Source organism: Petromyzon marinus, chromosome 25 (assembly GCF_048934315.1).
Source record: "Petromyzon marinus isolate PM22_M1 ecotype Great Lakes invasive population chromosome 25, UKy_Petmar_22M1.pri1.0, whole genome shotgun sequence".
Lineage (NCBI taxonomy): Eukaryota > Metazoa > Chordata > Hyperoartia > Petromyzontiformes > Petromyzontidae > Petromyzon > Petromyzon marinus.
The window spans coordinates 8,777,075-8,804,946 of NC_133691.1; the positions used below are offsets into that span (position 1 = coordinate 8,777,075).

Genomic DNA, 27,872 nt, shown 5'->3' on the forward strand with positions numbered 1-27,872 from the left:
CAAATAGATACCCTTTTACAAGGAATCGAGTCTGCATTAGCCACACAGTACTTGTGAACATGCAAACAAACATGCTCTGATAATATATGATCTATGGTCTTTGAAACTGATTGGCCTACACCAGAGGCAGAAGCCTTCTTGAGGGCCTAGGCTCACTACCAGTGTCAGAGTAGTGAGCAATGCTAAAAGGCGAACAGTACAAAGACCATGCACTATCAGAGCGTTTACAGCTCTGGGTGAGCAGCAATATCATGGGACCTTTTTGCCAGTACTAAAGTATGAAAAATAAGAATAGGGTTGATCCTGTCTGGCAATATTGTACCAACAAGTCGCCATTCGCCACTTAAGTGCCGGGGACGTCACCGCGGCGACCTGTGCCAGGCTAGGTGCACTTTGAGGCTACCACGTGAAGTGTCAAAGGCTCGCTGCTGGCAGGAGGTCACGGAACCAGACCCAGCTGGTGACTGAGATGACTGGGAAATGCACCAGCTGTGCCCCCCTACCGTGCCAACTCGCTGTATTTTATCCGCCAGGCGCTCCGCTCATTGTTGTGAGCGTCGCTCCTCTGCCCTCCGTTGTTGTTGGAGGGCGACTGCCTCCAAATGTCCAGTAGCAGCAGCAGCGTCCTTCACGAGCCTCCTCCACAGAGGCCGATCTTGACACCGCTGGTAGCGGTCATCAGCAAGACCACTCAACGCCACATCCTCCCGAACCGCACCAGCTCCATCTCTTGTCCAGCCCGTGTCGTGCCCGTTTAGCCCCCCTCGATCCGGACAAACAGAAGCTGCTTTGGTTGGGCACGTGCGGTGGCCGGGCACGTGCGGTGACCGGCCACGTGCGGTGGCCGGGCACGTGTGTGCTGCTTGACCTAGCCAACGCAGCCTTGCCTGTCGAAGGAGCCCCCGACCCGTGTAACTGCTGTTTAGACAGGGGGGGAGGCGGGGTGGCCAGCACCACGCCCGGCCGCCTTTGTGTCCCTAAGTGGCGATGTTTACACATCGCAACAGGCACTCATTTGAGGCTGAGTCGACCTAGGGGAGAGGGCTCGGGACCGGTTCAGGGGCTGTCCATAAATGACGTCACGCACCTGGTGGGGGGGGGGGGGGTCAGATATTTGTGACGATGTATGACGAAGGGGGGGGGGGGTTTGAGAAATGTGACGTCACATCAAAATGCGCAACTTTGAATAAATATAGACAACACGTTCTACTTAATTAAATATAATTTTAATAAATTTTTTCTCCTACAACATCAGAGTGCAGCGCCACATTAAATACGCACTACAATGACAATAGTTTAAAGCGATTTGAAGCATGTTTTATATTTTTTTGGGGGGGGTGCAGAGCTTTGTGACGTCATATATGAGGGGGGGGTCTGACTTTTTGTGACGCCGTGTGACGAGGGGGGGGGGGTGTCGAAAATCGTCCAAAATCGCGTGACGTCATTTATGGACGGCCCTTCAGATAACCGTCACCGGTGTTGGCCGTGAGCGAGAATCGAACTCGGGTGGCCTGGGTTCGTAGCGCAGCGCGCTAACCGCTACACCACCGCTCCCCACGACATTTACACACGACTTGCTAACGCGCGCACACGCAACTGTGCTTACTGCACGTGTCCACTGCAGTGCGTATGCGTCCCGTGTACACGCTGCACATGTGCGCATTGCGAATGCAATAACTGCACGTGTACACACGCTCGACACGAAGACGTCGCCACGGCCCAAAGCCAGTGACGGATGCCAACCCAATGGTGCCAGGTGGTTGCAGATGAGAGAAGGGCACGCAGACACTTGAACAACACCCACAGCGAATTGTCACAAGAGGGCGCAGCATATACCGTAATCGCAGCCAGTGCCGGATTATATATCGTAGCAGCATATGTAGTTACATAATTTATGTAGCAGCTACGGAACCCCGCACTTTCAAGGGGCCCCGCGCTAAATGCTTTCAAGCTATCAATTCCGGTTCAGTGATTCTGCACTTGCTCTATTACTATAGTACTATACTGCCTTCAACTTTTATGAACGACTGGGTGTTTAAGGTTAGCGATTTGTCGTAGTATCTGGCTGTATAGCAAATGAAAAAATGCAATTACTTTACTGTGCAAGTAAAAATTTTGTGTTTAAATATTCATGTTTTTTTTTATTTAGGGCCCCTTTAAAACATATGATACAGGCCCCGCACGAGTTTAATCCGGCACTGATGGCAGCATCGTCTGAGAAATTACTTCACCAAGGAGATTAGTAATAGAACTAGGACCCCTCCCCTAGGGTAGATATGGAATCCTTGCCTATAAGATTGGCAGGTCATCGGCATTGGTCCGAGCAAAGCCTGACTTTTGATGCCGATGAGACACTTGAGTGTCTACACCGGTGCTTAGTACTGGTAGGAACCTTCCTGCTAACACCAGTCCACAGGGGATAATTGTGTCCGTCCATCCGTCGTGCATCCAAAAATTGGAGGGGTGGGGCTGGGTGGAGAGGGGAGGGTGGGGAGGGGCTGGGTGGGGAGGGAGGGGCTGGGGAGGGAGGGGTTGGGGAGGGGCTGGGTGGGGAGGGTGGGGCTGGGTGGAGAGGGGTGGGTGGGGAGGGGTTGGGGAGGGGCTGGTCACCCCGTGGTGCCCTTATAAAACTCAACGTTTAACCTACTAACGCCGGCTTGTGCCCGCCCTCACAGTCAGGCATATTTACACCACGCCGCCGTTGACCCTGGCCATTGACCGAGCAACCCAACGTTCCTACCAGCTCCCTCCGCAAGAATGTGTTTTTGCTTGTCCTGAATCAATGCTGCTGAAATGGTGCACTTCCAGAAGGCCCTGCGGCCAATGGGATGTGTAAAACGCATCTATACGGTATTTTTTCACGCGGAAATGGATACGCGAAGACGTATTGTCTGATGTTTTATCTTGTTACAATAGTAATAATAACTTGTGTCGTTGTGGAGAATATAAGTAACAATGTCCCCCCACATATCCGTCACGCATCACATCAGCCACAGGGCCTTCTGGGAATGCAGAAACCTCATGTCGAAAAATATAAAAAAACTCAACACGATCGTCAATAACACTTTGGCTTTGAAAATAAACGTCTATGATAGGCGACGTTTTAGGCAATGGCCCTTCTCCATAAGACACAAAAAGAGAGGCCAGAGATATACAGAGTGTTTTAAAAAGATGGACCCGTTTTGAAATCGCTATATCTCTGCAACCACGAACCGCCCATGAATGAAACTCTTACCACTTGAAAGGGCAGTGCATAGAGAGGGCGGGGCATCGAGTTTAAAATGATCACCGCTAGATGCCTCTCCCAGCACACAAACAGCCCCTAGCCTCAGTCATTCAGAATATGGTGACCCCGCAACACAAGGGGCGTTTTGCGTTCTGCAGTTCGGCAAGACTGAATCCGTAATTGCGGTGCAGCGTGCGTTTCAACGGCGTTTTGGCATTGATCCGCCAATGTCAAAGAGCGTTCGTCGTTGGTGCCGACAGTTTGAGGAAACGTGGCTGTTGATGTAAGGGGAAGAGCACAGGGCGACCTTGCACCTCAGAGGAAATCGTGAGAAGAGAGGCGTTTGGGACGAATTCAACATCGTCTCGATGTTGTTCGTACAGCAGGTGGAGGGCACATAGATCATTTATAAAATGGTTAGTAAAACTCTATAGCTTATTAAACCGTGTGTAACTTTTTGTGTAATTGTAACATGTTGCCATCGTGAAATATGCTGCTTTGAAATTGGGTCCATTTTTTAAAACACCCTGTAGAATTTTGATTTAAAGCTTTCGTGACTGCAGGGATTCATATTCCTGGTTCTTTCGGTAAAGTCACGTAGAAGGGAAACTATTGTTTTATATTTTTATTATTTTATTGTTTCCCTTCTACGTGACTTTACCGAAAGAACCAAGAATATGAAACTCTGTAGAATGATAAGAGTTTCAGACTGCACTTTATAATATGAGGTGATAAGTGGCTATTAAGTATCAGACGACTCGTTCAGTAACCAATCCATTTATTACTAAATAAACCAACTAATTTGTTGTTAAAAGTCAAATATTAATGGTTGGTGGCACATTGCATTATGGATATAACTGCTACAGGGAGGTCAGCTCGAGAAGCCCTGATGAAAAATAATGATCGCAAGTATCCAAAAACACCTTATGCCCCTACAATCAGTAAATGTTTTACTGCATTGTGTTTTAATATACAAGTAGAGTACTTTTAATGTTTCCAGTAATTTAAGTAAGCAGGCCAAACCCCTTATAAAAGTAAATGTACATTAATGATATTTAATGTTTTTATTTAACTAAATGTAAGGGATTTTGGAGAACATCTACTGTATGCCACTATAGGGTTCCACACTGTTCTATTCTTGCGTTTGATGGCAATATGCTCGGAAGCTGACTGCTAACGACGAGTTCTGTGAGCCACGAGAGGGCTTCAGTAGGGAGTTCGTGTACTTTTGCTGTTCCTCCTCCGTTGAAGGAGCGCAGACCACAGTGGTTCACTATAGTTTGGGGTGCAGGAGGCTTCTGAACAGTGGAGGCATCTCAGCAACGTGTTACAACCTTGCCTGGCCCCATTCCCCTCTGGTTACTCGATACCGCCCTCACATCTTTACAAGCCTAAGGAGAGCGGTGGACAGCACAGCTGATGGACATGGGTGGAATGTAACCGACTGCTTCCCGTGGATGGTAATGGGTCTTCTGGGGACGTTTCAGTGAGGGAATAGTCAGGCACAGAACTGTAGATTAAATAAAGATCACAGGGAAATCAAGGCTACGTGTCTCCCTGCTCAAATGAATGCTCCTTTCTTTTGGCACTCGCGAGTGATTTGTGGAAGTTCCACATACACGTGGCAGGGTCCAGTCTCTCCACAATAAACCACCTGCGCAGGAGAGATGATGGTATAAGTTGACTCCTTACTGGGTTTTGAACTTCTGATTGTGAGTATTTCTGACATTGTGTATTGGTAAACTGTAATGTGTTTGTTGGGATAAAAGCCAGTGTTGCAAGGGGTTGACAGGCAGTCTTTGGGGAAAGCTGCATAAGTGGGTGGCAAGTTGTGAGTACTGGAAGCCATGTGGTTTGGACTTGTCTGTGCTGATGGCCCTTGAGTTGCACTGTAGAATTGAGTGGGAATGTTGTACTGATGGGGTCAGGCACACCAGCATAGAGAGTGTGATGAACGATATGCCACCACTCTCTGAAATATATGCCATCAATCTCTGTCCTGATGTGTTCGACCCATCTGTAAACATCACTCCATTCTGTAGTGCAACTTTCTCATGCTCAAAGTTAATTAAACATTTTGATTTAAAGCTTTCGTGACTGCAGTAATTCATATTCTTAGTTTTTTCGGTAAAGTCACGTTGAAGAGAAACAACAAAATAACACACCTGATGATGACCGTTTGAGTTATGGTCGAAACGTCGTGAGAATTTTTTATTGTTTTATATATATTTTGTTATTTTGTTGTTTCTCTTCAACGTGACTTTACCGAAAAAACTAAGAATATTAATTAAACATGTTGCAAGACAGTTCCATCTGCCATCAGTGCTGTCAAAGTCAGTATGACAGACAACAAAAACCGCCGTTCACCACTAAGTCGTGGCGACGTCACCACGGCGCTTGTGCCATGCTAGGTGCACTTTGAGGCCACGTGAGGTGTCGAAGGCCCGCTGGCAGGAGGTCATGGAACATACCCAGGTGCCATGGGTTGACTGACTGGGATGGCATCAAATAAATATGAGAGACACGTTCGTGGTCACATCAATGTATATGTGTTTGCATCAGAATAGAGATATAGCTGTTACTTCAATGAACTTTTATACCAGACATAGATCTAAGAAGGTAATAATCAATTACCTCTACATATATTTGGTGCCTACTGGTCTGACCACAATGAGACAAAAGTTTGTTCCAAGTGAACCCGAACCTTGCAGTAAAATACATGATAAACATTACGGTAAATAAATCGTCAACAAGCCATTAAAAAAAAAGTAAACATTTGTTAAGAGTAAAATAACTATATATTCTTGGTTCTTTCGATAAAGTCACGTAGAAGGGAAACAATCAAATAATAAAAATATAAAACAATATTATTTTATTGTTTCCCCTCTACGTGACTTTACCGAAAGAACCAAGAATATGAATTCCTGCAGTCACGAAAGCTTTAAATCAAATTTTAGTAAAATAACTGTATGGCGTAATCTTCTTTGGTTCTTTCGGTAAAGTCACGTATAATGAGAATAAAATAATAAAACAATAAAATTCTCACGACTATTCGGCCACAACACAAGTGGCCTTCTTCAGGTGAAAGGAACAAACCTGTCGGGACGACAGAGCTACAATGAACGCTGCTAAGATTCGCAGCGTCTTTTAAGCTGGTTGAGAGAAGTGAGGCACCTTGACAAAGGGGTTTACATATCAAACAGGAGAATTTAGCATTGAAATAGCTGAGGGATTAGCTTGTGACTGGTCACAGAAATAGCTATGTTAAAGTCAAAGCCTACACATCCACAGAGGGACCTCGTACATGGACGCCAAAGGGGCTGCAACAACTCAACTATCATACAGGAAACCGATGTGAAAAAAACCTAAGTCTAAATTACATCAATATAATAAATGTACTCAATATATTCTTCAATAAGCAGAGCTATTAACAGCAACTGGGTATACACTACACTATAGAATGAATACCATATAGTAAACAGATAAAAAAAACTAAAATGTAAACTACCTCAATGTTCTTAGTTTTTTCGGTAAAGTCACGTTGAAGAGAAACAACAAAATAACAAAATATATATAAAACAATAAAAAATTCTCACGACGTTTCGACCATAACTCAAACGGTCATCATCAGGTGTGTCGGTTTGCATAAATTTATTTTGAAAACGGCATATTTATTTATATATATATAAATAACGTTTGCGTCACGCGCAACGATGGCAGTTTGCCAGGACTAGTCCATCTATTTTTTGAAAAGAGGAGGGGGGAGACGAAATTTGTTTTTATGTATGCTGTCTGAAAGGCACTGTAAGCGTGAACAATCAATCAAGAACTGAAATGATTTATCAAATCTTTCCAATGATTGCTAAGATAGAATGCGAAACGAATTCTTTTCAAAACTAGCTTAGCTCTTATCTCAGAAAAAATCAGACTTATACGCACAGAACTAGATCAGTTAGACAAGACACTCTACAAATCACACTTATCATTGACGGCAATAATGTCCACATCGGATTGGGAACATGTAGACAATATGACTGCCTCTTCAGCTGCTACTATGTCGACCAAATGTAAGGAAAACCTGATTTCCAAATTTAACCTCCTCTTCAACAAAAGACCGGACCCACACACCAAAAAGTTAGACGTTAATAAAGTCGTAATTAATCGCAGTAACAGTTCTATTTCCGATGGTCTGAAATCCGTTTTAGCTAAAGGTCTAAACTTTGCAGTCACACCTAAACACATACCAGTTAATGATATAATTGCCCAAGTAGACGTTGCTCTCAGGGGCCTGGGTCACATCGCTGCAGACGTAGCAAGATCTGAAATCGCTGCAACCCTCAAAAACGCTAAGATGCCAGCTAGCAACCTCAGCAAAGATGAGCGTTTTGAATTATATAAATTAAAAAAGAGGAATGATATTGTAGTTCTCTCAGCTGACAAAGGCAATGCTACTGTTATCATGGATAAAATAGAATACAACAACAAAATTAAAGAATTACTCGACGATGGTAGTTATACAAAAATAAAAAGAGATCCCACCAACAGCCTCGTCACACAAACCAACAAAATAATTTCTGATTCAACCGCATTAATTGATCAATCTAAACAGTTTTCGTTGAAACCTTCTGCTGCCAGGCCACCAAGATTATACGGCTTACCAAAAATACATAAAGTTGATACACCTCTTCGTCCCATAGTCTCTACTATCAGCTCCCCCACCTACAAACTAGCTCGTTTTTTGTCTGAAATCCTGCGTCCTTTCACTGGAAAGACCACCTCTGCGGTACAAAATTCTACTCACCTGGTATCAACAATCAAGGGTATTTCCCTGTCCCCAGACGACCTGCTTGTCAGTTTTGATGTAGTTTCCTTATTCACCAAGGTTCCTGTACCTGACACCATTGCAATCATTGAAGACTTGGTTCATCAAGGACTAAACACTGAGGTACCCCCCCTGGTGAGACACTGTTTAACCAATACATACTTCACTTGGAATGGAACTTTCTACAAACAAACTGAGGGCACCCCAATGGGCTCCCCCCTTTCTCCAGTTATAGCTAACATTTTCATGGAGAAATTTGAGACTGACGCCATCCAGACTGCCACTCTGCGCCCAACCTTATGGAAGAGGTACGTGGATGACACTTTTGTCATCTGGCCACATGGCCGGCCTGCTCTAGACCAATTCTTCGACCACATCAATTCCATACACCCAGCCATCAGATTTACCATGGAAGTCGAAATAGATGGCAAGATACCTTTTTTGGATGTCCTAATTAAAAAGAGACCTGATGGTTCAATGAGCCACTCTGTCTACAGGAAAGCTACCCATACGGATGCTTATCTGAAACCGGATTCCCACCACCATCCATCACAGAAGAATTCTCTCATCAAGACTCTGTATCATAGAGCCCAATGCATATCCGACCAGGAACACATAAGCAGTGAACTCAAGCACATACACCAAGCTCTTAGGGCTAATGGTTACTCCGACTATACAATCCGCAAAGCTATCACTCAAACCATGAAGAAGAACCCTCTTGAGGAGCCTTTCAAAACCATCACTTTACCCTACATTGCTGGGATCACAAAAAAGATCTCCAAAATCTTGAATAAACACAAGATCCAGGTCCGTTTCAACACATTACATAAAATCCGTGATCTGGTTCCGTCTGTAAAAGATGTGATTCCGGACATACAATACCCTGGTGTCTACAAACTAAGTTGCCTCTGTGGTAGTAGTTACATTGGAGAAACCAAACGCCATATCTCGGACCGCATTCGTGAACATAAAGCAGACCTTAAACACGGTAGGACCAACACCTCGGCCGTAGCAGATCATTGTTCTAATTCAGTAGGCTCACATGCCATTGACTTTTCCAAGACGGAGGTTCTTTGTAAGCCATCTGGCTTCCATGAGAGATTCGTTCATGAGGCTATCCACATATACAAACACAGAGACAATTTCAACCGAGAAGATGGATTCTATCTTAGCAATCATTGGAAAGATTTGATAAATCATTTCAGTTCTTGATTGATTGTTCACGCTTACAGTGCCTTTCAGACAGCATACATAAAAACAAATTTCGTCTCCCCCCTCCTCTTTTCAAAAAATAGATGGACTAGTCCTGGCAAACTGCCATCGTTGCGCGTGACGCAAACGTTATTTTTATATATATAAATAAATATGCCGTTTTCAAAATAAATTTATGCAAACCGACACACCTGATGATGACCGTTTGAGTTATGGTCGAAACGTCGTGAGAATTTTTTATTGTTTTATATATATTTTGTTATTTTGTTGTTTCTCTTCAACGTGACTTTACCGAAAAAACAAAGAATATGAATTACTGCAGTCACGAAAGCTTTAAATCAAAATTTACCTCAATGTTATCAATAAACTCTATATATTCTCCAATCAGCTGAGCTACCAATAATAAGTCGTTATATATCACGATGCTATATGGCGAAAAAATGGGTAGATTCTTACCCTCCACATCAGCACCACGGACCGCTACGAGCCCCGTTCAGACGGACGAGTCCATCATGGTCGGAACAGAGGAGAGAAACAGCTGCGAGGCGCTGTTATAATCATGTTATAAACCATACCATTAACCGTGGTGTGAGAAGTATTAAGAGTCAATGCCAGCGAAAGAGCTGCGGTCTGAAGGTCACCATGAAATAATTAATTAAGAACCGAAATGGTTTAAAACATCTTTCCAATGGTTACTAAGCCAGAATCCATCTTCTCGGTTGAAATTGTCTCTGTGCTTGTATATGTGGATAGCCTCACGAACGAATCTCTCATGGTAGCCGGTTGGCTTGCAAAGAACCTCCGCCTTGGAGAAGTCAATGTCATGCGAGCCCACTGAATTAAAACAGTGATCTGCCACGGCGGAGGAGTTCGTTCTACCGTGTTTCAAGTCTGCGTTATGTTCGCGGATGCGGTCCGAGATGTCGTTTGGTTTCTCCAATGTAGCTACTACCACAGAGGCAATTTAGTTTGTAAACGCCCGGGTACTGTATGTCTGGAACAGCATCTTTTACAGATGGAACCAGATCACGGATTTTATGTACTGTGTTGAATCGGACCTGGATCTTGTGTTTATTCAGGATTTTGGAGATCTTTTTAATGACCCCTGCAATGTAGGGTAAGGTGATGGTTTTGAGTGGCTCCACAAGAGGATCCTTCTTCATGACTGGAGTGATGGCTTTGTGGATTGTGTAGTCGGAGTAACCATTAGCCCTGAGAGCCTGGTGTACGTGTTTGAGTTCACTGGTAATGTGTTCCTGGTCGGAAATGCATTGGGCTCTATGGTATAGAGTCTTGATGAGGGAGTTCTTCTGGGATGGATGGTGGTGGGAATCCGGTTTCAAGTAAGCATCTGTATGGGTAGCTTTGATGTAATTTAGACTTAGGTTCTTTTCACATCGGTTTGCTGTATGATAGTTGAGTTGTTGCAGCCCCTTTGGCGTCCATGTACGAGGTGCCTCTGTGGATGTGTAGGCTTTGACTTTATCATAGCTATTTCTGTGACCAGTCACAAGCTAATCCCTCAGCTATTTCAATGCTAAATTCTCCTGTTTGATATGTAAACCCCTTTGTCAAGGTGCCTCACTTCTCTCAACCAGCTTAAAAGACGCTGCGAATCTTAGCAGCGTTCATTGAAGCTCTGTCGTCCCGACAGGTTTGTTCCTTTCACCTCAAGAAGGCCACTTGTGTTGTGGCCGAAACGTCGTGAGAATTTCATTGTTTTATTTTATTATTTTATTCTCATTCTACGTGACTTTACCGAAAGATCCAAAGAAAATTAATCCTTGCAGTCACGAAAGCTTTAAATCGAAAAATGTATGGCGTAAATTATTATCATGAATAAGTTTTGATTTTAGAACGGTAATATTTCGTGAAATTCATGTCCAAGGTGCAGGGACAAAACTATTATTTGTGGAAAGGTCACGGAAAATGTCCATACATTTTATATACAGTATATGTCATACTATATAATTCTTAAAGTTTTGCTGGCTGGCTGGCGGGGCGGGCAAGCTAGTGGCCCTCTCACCCTCCACTCCCTCCGCGGCTATCTCGGCGCCGCCACTTTCCCGTGCCATGCTGCTGAGAATAGAAAGTTGTATACAGAGTTGTATTCTCAGCGCATGACGAGCAGCATTTTTACTAGGAAAGCCATTTTCAGGATTTCATGGAATCTACTCACGTTATAATCTCCTTTTGCCACGATTTTCATATAGAGTTTGCATTACAATCATGACTGCCGATGCACAAAATAGGCACGAATACGCTTTAACTGCCAGGTCCACTGTAACTTCCCATAATCCACACATTTCGATATATTTAGTCTGAGCCGCAGGATCTATGAAGGCTTTAGCGGGAGAAGCTGACACGTGGAGGGAATTTGGTTGATCAGTTTTGATTCATCATTTGGTTACAGCTCATTTGGCTAAACAATGTTTCATTTGACAAAGCGTGCGTGAGAATAGGTTTTCCCCTTTTTTCTGGCAATGTTTCATATTTTGGTACTGGCAAATAAGGTCCCATGATAAAGCGTGCGTGGTTTTAATAAGTCAACATCGCAGTGGCAAATGGAGTAACCACTGACATGTTCAGTTTGCAAACCTAGAGCGGTTGTTTAACGTTAAAAGATACGTGAGTTTTTTTCAGTCTGGTTTGTATTTTTTATCACTTTATGATCGGTATATTTTTATTTTTCCAAGTGTCGTTGCGTCGAACAAACGGCTGATTTTGCTTCTTTCTAAATAAATTGTGCGTTTGTCAAATGGAGAGGTGTGGAGTTGGCTGTGGTATACGTGTGCCCATTTGTTTCAAAAAAATAAGGCAACAAAGCATCCTACTTACGTGCTACTCAAACTTCCACCGAGTCTTTAAAGTTGTAAGATAATTTTAATGGGTGAAGTGCGATGTTACGGAAACTCCGACTCCCGAGTGCTGTGTGCACGTCGCCTCCCATCAACGTTGGGCCACGTGCCTCCGCTTCTTGCAAGCTCATGCTTTTATAATAGGACAGGGAGCTGCGCTAACTTGGGCAGCCCAATTAAGGAGGTGGCAGAGGTTACTTAAGAGCGAATCTCCTTGGACTCGGCACTCAGGCAAGAAGGTTTGAGCAGCTAGGTGGCCCTGAGTGTTGGTAGAAATCAAGACAACCCCTTACCAAGTATCATGGTGAGTGCTCCATCCGCGTTTCTGTGATCGCGTAATCGTATTACAACACGTGCATAGTTTGTGTTTTAAGAGTGACTGTTTAAGGTTACACGAATTACATAGTTTCGAACTCATGGTTACGTAACTGAAATGAGATGTAATTAGATTTTAAATGTTCAGAAATGTTAATGCATGCACACGTGAGATTCAAGGTATTGGCTAAGACTATTTTTGTTAATTGTACGAATGTGTTATGATTGTATTAAAATTTTAAAAGGCATTTATGATTACGTTTGAGAATATATTATGATGTATTGCGTTTAGAACTCTATCGGTTGATGTTTCTCTTAAAATAATGACGCACCTCCACAAAGCATCAGGGTTCAGATGCATGACTCTTAATATACAAACTATACATTTCGTAAAAATTATGCTGAATTATGACATTTATAGATAAAATTAAGTGTGTCCAAGCAAGTTAAAGTATTCCTTAAATATAACATCTAATTTGTGTAAAAGGATCAATTTAGACCGTAAGTAGATAATCAACATCTTATTTATAGCTTTCAGTCTTAAGGCAAAAGCCCACACGCTGAAATTTATTGTGGCCGATTGTATTACACGAGTTCCATAATGATACCGATTAATAACATCAGAATATGATTTGCCACCTTTACAAGTATTTGCTTTTAACTTCTTCGCAAAACGCTCCAATTATTAACACGTGTCACTTTGCACGACGTCAAATTAACAATTGCCTTCGGGTGCATGTTTGGTATTTCTGGGCCCTAATTAAAATGCACATGCTAGAATCTATTTACGTTGAGTCTTCTTCGCTTTATGGCGTTTTCTACTCGGTGGCGTGTTCTGAATAACACGCTGCTGCTGCTGCTGCTCTAAGCTGAGACGCGTGGGGGGATGGGGGCTCTGGGGGGGGGGGGGGGCTGGGGGGTAAAGCTTCACCACAGTCTCAGCACGACACCCGATCCGCTGTCACAGCAGCCGTATCGCCCCCGTCCAGCCCTCAGCGCCTCCTTATTAGGCGGTCCCATATTCGCCCACTAAAAATACAACATGTGCACACGCAGGCAGATATGCACGTTCGTATAAAAAAAGGCCCCGCGGATTCAAAGTGTTGACTGTGGTGAATGTTGTGTTGGGCCAAACGAAGACGTATTTCCATATATATAAACATTCAGATATAGTATAAAGCATGAGTCACCACAGTAAATATTCGTGTCGACAACGGTGAGATTCATCAGTCACGGATCATTCCACTGCTGGATGAAGGCACTCTCCCCTCCCCCCTGCACCCTCAATCCGCCACCACGTGTCATGATCAGGAGATCTCATCACTCACTGCATCTCCACGGTGGTCGTCCTCGTGGGCGCGTTGCCTCCTTTGGCTCGCACTCCGTGTTTACTCTTTCTCGCCCAACCGGCGGTCATCAGCCCTTCCAATGGCCACGACGCAGAGCTGCCTAAACCCACGTGCGACACAAACTCTGCAGCCTTCTTTATTATGTTCTTTAAACATTTTTTTTCTGTAGTTATTTCGCATTGACTATAGAATGACTACAGTACTTCGTCGGCAAAATCTGAGATGGCGAATGTTTAATTTGTTCAAATCTTTGACAAAGCATCTTCCCATGTTGCTGTGAATAACTTTGGCAAACGCGTGTCACCTAGCCTGGCTCTCCCAGCGATATGTATTTGACACTTGATCATGGCATATTATTTATGCATCAACCGAGCAAAACAAAAAAATTCAAGACAACGTATAACTTCTAAGTTTTTACACAAATCCATAATTCGTGGATTAATTTCGCTGTTAATTTTCTTTGATATAAGAATAGGTTTTACCCTTTCTGGAAATAAAACAGGTGTTAAGATATATGCTTAGTTTTTTCGGTAAAGTCACGTTGAAGGGAAACAACAAAATAATAAAATATATATTAAACAATAAAAAATTCTCACGACGTTTCGACCATAACTCAAACGGTCGTCTTCAGGTGTGTTGGTTCGCATAAATGTATTTTAATTTTTTTATAAATAAATAAATGCGCCGTTTAAAAATAAATTTATGCGAACCAACACACCTGAAGACGACCGTTTGAGTTATGGTCGAAACGTCGTGATAATTTTTTTATTGTTTTATATATACTTTATTATTTTGCTGTTTCCCTTCAACGTGACTTTACCGAAAAAACTAAGAATATGAATTACTGCAGTCACGAAAGCTTTAAATCAAAAGGTGTTAAGATGTTAAAACACCAAACAGAAACCTTTTGCAAAAGGTTTATTTTGATACTGGCAAGGGAGGTCCCTTGATATTTAAACATTAACATTTCGCCAAGTTGAGGTTGTATGTATGTTGAACTTATGTCGCACCGTACGTAGCCAACCGTGCTAATCAGACGTTAAAAACTTACACGACAGGAAGTTAAAACATTGAGATGGCTATAGGAATAGGTTTTACCCTTTTTAACTGGCACAAAAACTGGCACCTTTATTCAAGACATCATGTTTGCAATAACAACAACACAAGCAGTCAAAATGCAAACAAAAAAGACAACTCTGATAATAATATGCACTGTCCTTGAATTTGTGTTGTGGTTTTTGCAAACATGATGCCTTGAATAAAGGTGTCAGTTTTTGTGCCAGTTAAAAAGGGTAAAACCTATTCCTATATCTTGTTACTGGCAAAGGAGGTCTCATAATGTAAATTGAGATGGCTCTCTGTATTTCCCATCGTGTGGAGCGATGTTGGTGGCTGATGAGCCGTGACCGCCTGGGGGAGCTCGCCACCTCTACATGAGGAGCAGACAAAACGTGGAAAGCGCTCGCTGCCGGTTGATGCGCTCCGTCTCTTCACGGGCATCGCGTTCCTTTTTGTGTATTTCACAGCTACTAGAACCTTCTACCGTACTGTGCACTCCATTCCCGTACACATACATACGCCGTGCATTTTTTTTGAGAAGGAAAGCTTCACAAAAAAAACTGTCCGTTATCTCAAACGCTCGTTGCAGTAAGCTCCTTATCCATAACTCTCTAATTACACATCTCCAGTTGACCACAGAATTAAGCAAATCCACAATCCATCATGTTCTCAATGAACAGTTGTCCCTCCTTAACGTCCGAAAAATGTTGGATAATAGAAAGGCTGTGGAAGGACACTGTGTAACGCGGATACAAGGCATTGGCATGATATACCCATCCCTTTATCTGTCATTGTTCACAACGCAACCGCTGGAGGTGACGGCTTTAGAGATAACGGAGCCTCCCCCGGGTTGGTGCACGCACGTGCACAGCAAGAGGGCCTCCTGAACACTGCGTGATACAGGCTGCTTGCTGGTTACTTGCAAGCCCGGTTTGTTCATCGTCTAATCAACAGCCGCCCAATATGAGGCTTTGTATTCATTGGGCACTTAAATGCCTCGGCAACCAAAAGCACCTTGCACCAACCTATCTTCGCACTCATACAAATGCCCAGTTGTAGTTTTAGCCCAGAGGGGAAATCCCCTGGTGGCAGCTGTCCCTGCGCGGGACAAGGCGAATGCCGTCCGGCCGGCGAGTGGGGGCATTCCACTCTGCCAGTAGGGGGGCGGGGGGGGCGACGTTGGCATCGGTTTTCCCACGATCAGAAGCTGAAGTTAAGATGATGTGAACGACATTGTTTTAAATAAATAAAAACACACACACACACAAATGCAGCGCGTGCCGCCCTTATCCCGACGTCCATGATATCTCTCCGCATGCTCAGAGTGAAAGTCAGTGTTGGTGATTTCAGCAATCAAATAGACCCTGAGGTTATCACACTGCACCGCTCACGGAGCTGCTTCCAATGGAAGACATGCCAGCGTGCAGGCGGACATTTGATTTATAGCGAATTTTAGATAAGACGGCATCAAGTAGGATATAATAGACGTGTCTGTTTTGCAAGGTAGATAACGATAGGAAAATGTGTTGCAAGTACCTCCTGAGCATCTTGTACATTGGCTGTGTTGCTGTCAACAAGATACCACGACGGATTACAGGAAAGGCTTTCCACTTTTAATTGGATACGAGCTACAGGCTAAATTGTTCCCGTCAGGTGCAAGTTTGCGGATAAGCCATCATCATAGATGAAAGAGTTTTTTATTTATTTATAGCAGACGCCGAGAACACTTCTCTCGTGCAAAACGTCACAGGTGGATGACGGATGGAAATTCTACACAGAAAGGGAACCGGTTCAATCCCACTTCAGAGCTGAACATAGATCATACGCAATCCTAAAAAAAAAACTGTGAGTGTAATATACCGATGCCATGTGTGTTGTGTACATGTTGAACTTTATTCGCACCGTACGTAGGCCAACTGCGCTCATCGGAGGCGTGCTCTTCGAGTGCCACCTGCGTGGCTCTTCAGGGCTGTTCATGAAGCTGCTGCTCGACGTTAATTTCCCGTCCCTTTTGTCTCTCCCTCTCTTTTCTCTCTCTCTCTCTCTCGTGCAGGGAGACGAGGGCGCGGTTTGTCACACACCCAGCAGTACACTGCCTTGCATGCGACTGCATGGCCAATGCGTGCACAGTGTGGGAGCTCGGTGAGTGGCTCTATGCGTTTTGGCAAGTCCAGGCGGACGGGAGATGGAGGAGCGCCTTCTATGGGCTCATTCCACGCCTCCTCTGCTTGGGTTGCCGCGATATCATTTTTCACGATACGATATCAATTTCCGCGAGAGGACGATCATCGCGATTTTGGTTTTGCCATTCTTTTGCAGCTGTATATGTGGTACATATTGTTTTCTCTACTGTGCAGTGTTGTTATTATGCTTTGCCGTACTTCCAGTACAACTGCATTTCACTCAAACTAAGTCTGTGACGAGTCTTCTCGTCACTGCAACAACACGACTTTAAATCATTATAACGCACGTGCTGTCAGTAACGCATGCGCGATATCGCCATAATTTGATCTTTTGCTATGAAACAACAATTTGTGTTGATTATTTCACATTTCAGAAATAACAAACACACACCACATTTGCTTTAACCTAAAATATTCATGAGTAAAATAACTATTTTTTTTTTTAATGTAGGCTGAGCAATGCTAATTATAATGACCAGTGAGCAATGGGTTTCGCAAACACATTGCTCACTTGAGCAGGGATACGTTCAAGCGTGCTTCGGCGCAGCATTGGGTTATATACGTGTACACGTGTTCTCGTGTACACGTATATATATACCAATCCATGCATGTCTTTAGATTTTAATATACGCTGTGGAAATGGGTTACAAGCCTTCTCAGTTCAGAATGCACGCGTTCACTGACCGGGAGGAAACTCCATTTGACATTTGAGTTGTCAATAAGCAATCACCTTCACCGCCAATGACACAACTTTTTCAGCGCTTATAATATATGGGTTGGGGGGGGTTTGTATAGGAATTATCATGGCATTTGAAATTCAATTTTTTTTACGAGGAGCTTTTCCTGCTGTTAGCTGAGACAACGAATATTTACAAGCGCCGAACAGAGCCGCGTTCATCAACACTTGGACCGGTTACTAATTTGATCGTTGAAGGCAATATTTAAACGCAATTACTATCCGGTTCTGTAAGCCGTGGCTTCAAACGTTCGGTTATACTGAGCGCTATCGCCATTCCGATCAGTCCATTTGCATTCATTTCAGCTTTAACGACAAAGTTTGTGAAGTGTGTTTTTTTTTTGTTCAAGTTCGTCGCATCAAATGAAATGACGATGCTGCAATGGCAGGCAATGCACGTGCTACAACAACCAGCATGACTGAGTTATTTATTGTATCGATGACCCCAGCTTGTTGCCAGAGCCAAAGTTATTGATTCACAAGCAGAATGAAGATCGCGATGTGTGTGTGTGCGTGCGTGCGTCCTGCAGACAGAGGCACAGCATGACGCACGTGCCTACCTCAACGAAGAACAGATCGCTGGTAAGGCTGGGGCGCTCGCACGTGGCAAGACGCGGGTGTTGAGGTCGCGGATAATGGGGGGGGAAATGCAGAAGATACTGGGAGAATGGCAATAGTTGACATCGCCGTTGTCTGACATACATAACAATAATTGAGCTTTGGGTTCAGTTTTGGGAGGGAGTGTTGTCTGTTAAGTTACCCTTTCCCCGCCACCCGAGTTCAGGTGAGTACTGCATACAGAACAGTGGTATAATTTAGCAATGAGTTGTTTATAGAGAATACATAGTCCTATCTAAACGCAACTCAAAACTCATAAAAGCCTCAAAAGTCAAAAGTGTATCTCTGAAAATGTGCTGCGGTGTTGATGCCCATCTCCACTGGCAGCCTGAAGCCAGGGATGACAATTCTACATTACCATGGCGAGGACCAGTATATCCATAGGAAAATCACCGTTATACATTACGTGTCCCTCCAGTTCTACACCGATGGTGTGATTCGCATTTGCCATGAGATTAAGTGCCCATTTTGGAAATCTCACAGAGGGCAACCTTTTGAATTAGGGACGACCCGCGGAAGTAGATATCACCGGGCCACCTGCGGCACTTTGGTCCACACAGGAGGGGAATTTAGCAAAATGAAGTGCAGAATCAAATTAGCGTTTCGGATTTTTTTAAAAAAAAATTTGTGTGTGCAATCATTGGTGACCGAGACGAAACCATCGACTCGCTACACTCGAGATCTCGGTTTAACCACAGGATCGCTGAAACCCAGAATCTAACCCATGTTCTCATAAGTACCAGCTCTGTGCACTGACCTCTGAGCCACCCGGCCACCTCAGGAAAGACACTGTTGATTTCCACGTAAAATACGAGTATACATGTTATTAAAAACGCACGTCCTTTGGACGTTACCTCCATCTGTTCGTCCATCCCTCCAGCCATCAAAACGTTTCTTCTTCTAATATCAATGTAGTATGACAGAGTACTGAGGCTCAATAGTTGAACTTGCAACCGCCTAAGTATCTTGAAATGTGGCCGCATCTAGACGCAATTAGAATACAACATTGTAATTGCACCGCGTCCCGTACATGTCGAGTTCAGTAACCTAGAAAGCTTGGCCTGTGTAGTACACATTGTGTCGGTGACATCGAGAGAGAGAGACCTTGCAGTGAAGAAGGCGGCTGAGTGTAGAGGCGCACGCGCATTATTGCACAGCAGTGGGCGAGTGACCCCCCCATATTCATCGCTTGAGTTGCAATCGGCACCCTCTTGGCAGTGTCGTAGTAACGACGTTATCAGCTCACGTGGGTGCGGCAATCGGTCAGGTGGTGGGCGCCCCCTAATATTTCTCCAATAAAATAACAATGAAAGTGGAAACGTAAATGAAAGCATTTTTATTAAAACAAAAAAATCATTTGTAACCGCGATTTAAATAAGCGTTGCTGGTCTTTTACACTGTTGTTGAAAACATATCTCGTGGTGTTCTTTGGTTCTTTCGGTAAAGTCACGTAGAATGAGAATAAAATAATAAAATGACACAATAAAATTCTCACGACGTTTCGGCCACAACACAAGTGGCCTTCATCATTTTATTTTATTATTTTATTCTCATTCTACGTGACTTTACCGAAAGAACCAAAGAAGACGAATCCTTGCAGTCACGAAAGCTTTAAATCGAAATATCTCGTGGTGGTTGTTAAGAGGGCCCACAACTACGTGGCTTTGGCCACCAGGCGGGGGGGGGGGGCAAGGCACCCATGCCCCCCCCGCTCGTTACGCTACTATCGATGTCGCATTGGGGGCGGAGGGGTGGAGGCTGGGGAGGAGGTGGTCAGCAGGCGCCATGCACCCACGCGTCGATAACCGGGGCCGCCCTCACGTTGCCCCTCTCCGCGAGCAGAGTTCAAGGCGGCCTTCGACATGTTCGACGCGGACGGTGGCGGTGACATCAGCACCAGCGAGTTGGGCAAGGTGATGAAGCTGCTGGGACAGACCCCCACCAAGGAGGAACTGGACGCCATCATTGAGGAGGTGGACGAGGATGGTACGCCAAACGATGTCTTCTCACGCTGACGACGTCTTCAGCGTGGCGCGGCTGCAGACTTGCAGACCGCGGTGCCAGTCTACCACTCCCAAGCACACCCCCTCCCCCCTTTGCGCACCACACGGCCTACAGCAAGGGTGGGGAACGTCCGGCCCGCGGGCCGTGTAAGCCCCGCGAAATCATTTGGGTCTCTGACCCTGCCAAGGCAACCGCAGGCGGGACTCGAAATTCAATAAATCTAGGGAGCAAACCTGGAAAAGCAGTTGCGAGTCGCAGCAACATCGTCAATACCAGCTAACGTCATCACACGCCTCACCAATGAGAAGCAGTTCCAGCCATCATATTAGGAGCGAGTTAATTAAATGTTTGACCAAATATAACTGGCTCATTTTTAAGTTGATAATTTTGCATGGCCCGCGAATGATGTTATAAATATCCAAATGGCCCTTGGCAGAAAAAAGGTTCCCCACCCGTGGCCTACAGAGTTATTCCCTTGCTGCTGCTGCTGCTGCTACTGCCTCCGCCACTGGGCGAGAGATGTATATATTTGAAGGCACGCTGCCTAGGCTTTAGTGTACGAGACGAGCATTGGCCCTTGTCGCCAGGTGGATGGGTTGGCCATGAGCAGGCGCATTGCACGGGAGCAGCGAGTTGTTTCAGAAGCGACCTGGCTTTTCGCAAATTATAGCTCAAGGAAGTGGCTCATCGTGTGGATATTTATAGCAGCCAAATACGTAACTCTAAACGCGTGATGTTGATTAGAAATATAGAGAGGGGAAAACCGGAGGTCCTGGAGAAAAAAAATCCACGTGACCCCGAGGAGAGAAAGAGACGCGCAAACTCCAAATATACAGCAGGCGTCAGGGTTGGCATCGAACACACAACCTCCTTACGTGACAACCCTTACTCCTGCGTACCAGGCGAGATAGTTAACATCTGGCCATCGTGGCGAACCTCCAACCCTCTCCTCCAAGGGCGCTCACCGCTCCTCGTGCATCCACCGAATACACGGTGCACACACGAAACAAAGATCGCCCGTGTAGCCTTAACAGACTGTAGGGGCAAGTGCTGTTAGCGAGCACCTATGAAGGCCTGAACGGTACAAGAGGGGGTGGGTGGCCAGCACCACGCCCGACCGCCTTTGTCTCCCCAGTGGCGATGTTTACACACCGCACCAGGTGCTCATTTGAGGCTGAGTCGACCTAGGGGAGGACCAGGACCGGTTCAGATAATCGTTACTGGTGTTGGCCGTGAGCGGGAATCGAACTCGGGTTCATAGCGCAGCGCGCTAACCGCTATACTACCGCTCCCGACCCTACACACTCACAGAGACAAAGAGTGTGGGACTGCATTTGTGTAAGAGTGAATTAGCGTGTAACGTACTTAAACTGATTTGTATGTCAATATCGAGTTAATATTTAACGATTCGTCGAGGTCAAGTTGATGTGCTCGTCATATCTCCACTATTCGAACGGCCCAATTCACCTCCAACCTTCAAAACGTCAAACTCCCGTGGCGAGTGAAGAAGCCACCCCACTGAATGTCCCCCCCCCCCTCGTTAACCAAAGGCCTTTCCATAACAGAAGTTGATTTGGGGGGGGGGGGGCTTAGAGCGCATGAATATAAATGTGTCATAAAACCCGCCGCCACCCGACGCAGCCAATTAGTAAGGTTTGTACACGTAAAAAAAAACAAGCCAATTGCTTACGCGTCCAGCGCACCGGTTGTGTGCTGCAGAGTGAACGCACACTGGCCTCCCCGTCTCCCCACGCGCGCGCCCTGGCAGGCAGCGGCACGATCGACTTCGAGGAGTTCCTGGTGATGATGGTGCGGCAGATGAAGGAGGAGTCCGCCGGTCAGACGGAGGAGGAGCTGGCGGAGGCGTTCCGCATCCTTGACACGTGAGTGCAGAGCGTCATGCGACCTGGGCCATCGATTGACGCGCGCACGCGTCTCGGAAAAGTCTCACGTCGTCGATGTTGTTTGAACAAAAGCAGTGCCGGATTAAGCTAGTTGCGGGGCCTGTAGCGTGATGTTATAAAGGGGCCCTAAATAAAAAAAAAAAAAATTTAAAACACGAAATTTTGCACTTGCATAGTAAAGTAATTGTATTTTTTCATTTGCTATACAGCCAGATAATACGACAAATCGCTAACCGTAAACACCCGGTCGTTCATACAAGTTGAAGGCGGTATAGTACTATAGTAATAGAGCAAGTGCAGAATCACTGAACCGGAATTGATAGCTTGAAAGCGTTTAGCGCGGGGCCCTTGAAAGTGCGGGGCCCGTAGCTACATATACAGCTACTACATATGCAGCCACTACATATGTAGCTACTTTTGCTACTGGGATAATCCGGCACTAACCAAAAGGGTTGTGAACTCTCTACTGGACATCTGTGAAACAAAGTGGACAGCTGTGAAAAAGAGCTTTATAGTTCATCGGATTCCTCCAGTATAGATACTGATTCTGATTCGCGAGAGTGACCACCCTGGGGGTCACCAAAATGACAAAAGCAAAATGAGCAATAAAGTAAAAGTACAGCAATGAAGCAAAGAGAAATGAGCACGAAGACAACCAACTGCATCGTCACAGGGGAAATTAAAAACACTGCACAAACACAATTCAATGTCCAATAATATAGTTCCCACTTCCCCTTGGGAAATTTCTAGACAACAATACTCGTGATGATAATGAAATAATTAACCTTATTTATAGAGCGCCTTTCAAACCACAAGGTACAAGGCCCATTGACACGAGTTGGGATAAAACAAGCATTTACACAGACAAATCTTGTCTTTCTAAATGTCTCTGCGCAACCGCAAAGCCTGTGGGTTTGGGCTGCATATAAGGGATTCTTGCATGTTAAAGCCAGGCCAGTGGACCGGTCAAGGGATCAATCAAAATTTAACGATTAATTTTAGAGAGTGTCCTCGTGCATCCAAATTGCATATCACAGTCGCTGAATAAAAAAACACAGACCAGACTGGAAGGCTGCTGCTAGGCGGTGAGCCGACACCACCAATTTCTCTGTAGTTCTCCACATATTAAGTTGTTTTTCAGCCAATCGGTGAGCATGTATACCAGTGGAAGGAATCCGGAGAACCCGGAGAAAACCCCACGCATGCGAGGGGCAACACTCTATCCCATACAGATGGGACGGACCATATCAGTTCACACTTGCTGGACTGCATTCCGTCGGCGAGCCAGGGCATGGCACCACGATGCACACGGGAAGGAACCCCCTCACTGATGCCTTCAGAGTGCTGTACTGTTCATCGTTGGCAAACATTTAACTTTTAATACATCGCACAGATAACCTTCTGGCGCGATGCGAATTGGTGCCGCGCCAACCCCTCGCGTGCACGGGGTGGCAGCGCAGGCTCCCCAGCTCGTCGAACGAATCCCGGATTAGGACCCACACACCTCACACACCCGAACGTGTTTCCAGGAACGGCGATGGCTACATCGATCGGGATGAGTTGAAGGACATCCTGCTGAACACGGGCGAGAACGTCACGGACCTTGAGATGGATGAGCTGATGAAGGATGGCGACAAGAACTGCGACGGGCGTCTGGACTTTGATGGTGAGTGCAGAGCGAGATGCTCTGCACCGCTCCCCCACTTCGCGAGAGCGTTATTTGACGAAGTGTGGGAGGTTGTTGTTGTTGTTGGATTTGTTTAAAATTATAATCATAGGATGTTGGGATGGCCACATTGTTTTTTTTTTCCTCAATGTTGGTCTGCCTAAGGCTAACGACACGAATTTGGCCAGCTCATTCGCGAATCAAATTAGCTAGGGGGAACCCCACGTGCCACGTGCCACGTGCCACCGATCACAACTCTCGAGTCTCTTATCGCGTAGGCGTGTTGCCCGCCTGCGTCTCGGCCTGCCGGGACGAGAACACGTTGTCGCTCCGTGAACGAGAACGAGGACCTTGACGATGAGCCGCAACCCGCAAAGTGCCCCAGTCCACATCGGCGGGGGGGGTGCCACTCGCGTTCCCTCTCGTGCGGTCTCCTGCGAATGCGGGAGGACGCGGGTACAATCTTGGTTCTCGCCCCACTTTTATGATTTTATCGGGCACCCTAGGACGCAGCCCGAGCTAGGCGTCTAAAAGATAAGGATGCTGCATATGCATCGATTGGGTTGCACGATCATTTACACACGCGCGAATGATAATTGACCCACACTGCACGCATACGTTTGGCAATTAAACACAATTAGCAATTCAAACAACAAGAGGCAAAACTGGGGTGGAGTGCCCTGTACTATGAACCCAGACACCTGCGTTTGATTCCCGGCCATGACCGACACGATCGGCGAGATATATCTAAACCGGTCCAAGGACACTCTTCACCAACCTGCGCCGACCAGCGCTGTGAAGTATGGTCAAACGCCGCTGTACGGGGAGGCCTTTGTTCGGCAGCGGATGGACGCGTGGACTGACGACCCTCGTGGCCTTGTGCTTGCAGAGTTCCTGAAGATGATGGAGGGCATCGCTGCGTCTTGATCAGGTGGACCGTGGACCGACTCTTCCCCAGAACCCCCTTCCCCTGTAATCCCCGTCTGATGAGTCCCTCTCTTGTCTGTGTGAACCCATGCAACAACCCCGGTTGCTGATGCCACCGGTTTCAGGATGACGTATACAACCACACCAACTTCACTGCCGTTACATTGTGCCAGCTCAGAAAAGGGTAACTTTTGATTTGTGCCAAAATGCCTCGTGGGCACTCGGTAACATCTACAGGAGAACAAATATGTGTTCACGACCACAAAGCAAGCGCTTGTCAAGTCAACATCGTAAATAAAGTGTTCAGGGCAGCTCTGCATGTCCCGTGTTGGGTGTGGTTGTCGAGAATGCGAATGGATGTATTCAGGTGAAATGAGCTGCTTGCGCGAATGTTGAACCGTATGGCAAAGCACACCTGGAAGGGTGGAGGGGAAATTCCCACGTAGAAAAAAAATGGTGAGAAGCACAACTGTGGGTGACACAGCACATAAACATCACAAAATGGTCAAGTGTCAATCGTTGTAAATTATAAATGTTAAAACAATAAAGTAATGTTACTTTACAAGTGGTATTGAAATGTTTCAAAATTATATTTGCTTTCAATATCAACTGCAGTACAACCTGCACATTATATTTAACAATCTGCAAAGCCAATCCATTAAGAAAGCCTCTGTGTTGTTAGAAACGTTCACATTTCTTCGTACGCAAGAATTCCCTATTAAACATGCAAATACGAGTACAGATCGGGCTTACTTGCTGAGAGTCACAAAGACAAAGATCTCCCCGTATAGCCTTAACAGACTGTTGTGGCAAGTGCTGTTCGCGAGCAACCTATGAAGTCCGACACTGCACACGAGGGGGTGGGTGGCCAGCACCACGCCCGGCCGCCTTTGTCCCCTAGTAGCGATGCACTCATTTTAGGCTGAATCGACCTAGGGGAGGCCCAGAACCAGTTAAAATAATCGCCACTAGTGGTGGCCGTGAGCGGGAATCGAAGTTGGGTCGCAGAGTTCGTGGCACAAGGCGCACACACACTCAGAGCCACACACACACACTCACACACACACTCAGAGACACACACACACACTCAGAGACACACACACACTCACACACACTCACACACACACTCAGAGACACACACACACTCACACACACACACTCAGAGCCACACACACACACTTAGAGCCACACACACACACTCAGAGACACACACACACACACTCAGAGCCACACACACACTCAGAGCCACACACACTCAGAGACACACACACACACTCAGAGCCACACACACACACACTCAGAGCCACACACACACACACACTTAGAGCCACACACACACACTCAGAGCCACACACACACACTCACACACATACTCACACACACTCACACTCAGAGACACACACACTCACACACACACTCAGAGACACACACACACACTCAGAGCCACACACACACACTCAGAGCCACACACACACACACACTCAGAGCCACACACACACACTCAGAGCCACACACACACACTCAGAGCCACACACACACACTCAGAGCCACACACACACACACACTCAGAGCCACACACACACACTCACACACACACACTCACACACACACACTCACTCACACACACACTCATACACACACTCACACACACACACTCACTCACACACACTCACACACACACTCAGAGACACACACACACTCAGAGCCACACACACACACACACTCAGACACACACACACTCACACACACACACTCAGAGCCACACACACACACTCAGAGCCACACACACACACTCAGAGCCACACACACACTCACACTCAGAGCCACACACACTCAGAGCCACACACACACTCACACACTTAGAGCCACACACACACTCAGAGCCACACACACACTCAGAGCCACACACACACACACTCAGAGCCACACACACACTCAGAGCCACACACACACTCACACTTAGAGCCACACATTCAGAGCAACGCACGCTCACACACACCCTACCATGCGCCCACTGGTCACATGGCAACGCAGTGTAAAGTTACATTTGTTAAATATAGAAAAAAATGATATTTTATTTTCTGTAAGCATGCCATTGCGCACCAGGCTATTGGTGAGATATGTGGTGAGGTTCACGAATGGTCGAGAGGGTTATGAAATTTCCATGACACCAACTGTAATTGCTAATAAATGGAATAAGAAATTGTAGGTAAATATATGACTATTTATCTGTTAAGCACACGCTAATGACATTGTATCAACTCTAGTGTTCACCTTTGGGGTAATGTTTAGCGAGGGTGAATCACATCACATTATGGCACTTCGCCCATGGACTGTTCTCTGAGCAAATTAGGGCATTTGCCCGTGGTTAAACTGAGTTCTCGATTTATTGAGTTGATTCATTTGTCTCATCATAGTCGCCCAATGACTGTGCACAAAAACAACCATAACATTAAATTGGATTTGGCACATCGATTTCGCTGGATTCCAGCTTTGAGACTAAAAAAACGATATTGGTTTGACTCGCACAATAATTATTAGTGTGTAAGCTCTGTTGTGAGATTATTAAATAAAAATAATCTCACAACAGAACTTGTGTAAAAATGTGCCACCGCTTTCCTGGGCGACACGAGGTGCACTGCTCTTATGATATTAACAAATAGATTCCTCACCTCATAACATGAGGCCAGACGTATTACAATTACACTCCAACCCACCAAAGACGTGCATCTTTATCACAACATGTACATACACCCAATGTTGTACACACACCGAGACACAACGCTTTTACTCAACATGCACACACGCTCAATGCTTTCACACACACCAGGACACACACAGGCCATGATCCCAGAGCAGACACTCGGCTCGGCGCTGCCACACGAGGTGGCATCGCTGTAGTGGCTTCAATATCTCAACTGAGCCAATATATTCTCTCCCACACATAAACCCGGTCCTGATCTTCACCTCCACAGTGATAGTCTCCACTCTGT

At 45.6% G+C, this 27,872-nt stretch overlaps 1 protein-coding gene across 1 annotated transcript; it reads left to right on the forward strand.

Annotated features, from left to right (window-relative positions):
* Positions 1-12,283: 12,283 nt before the first annotated feature.
* On the forward strand, positions 12,284-25,198 carry LOC116945774 (troponin C, skeletal muscle-like). Its single transcript, XM_076069565.1, has 7 exons — positions 12,284-12,422; positions 16,895-16,909; positions 18,291-18,342; positions 20,221-20,364; positions 22,151-22,265; positions 23,816-23,952; positions 24,842-25,198. Exons 1-7 carry the CDS (start codon positions 12,420-12,422, stop codon positions 24,877-24,879), a joined length of 504 nt encoding a protein of 167 aa, XP_075925680.1. The 5' UTR covers positions 12,284-12,419; the 3' UTR covers positions 24,880-25,198.
* Positions 25,199-27,872: the final 2,674 nt, after the last annotated feature.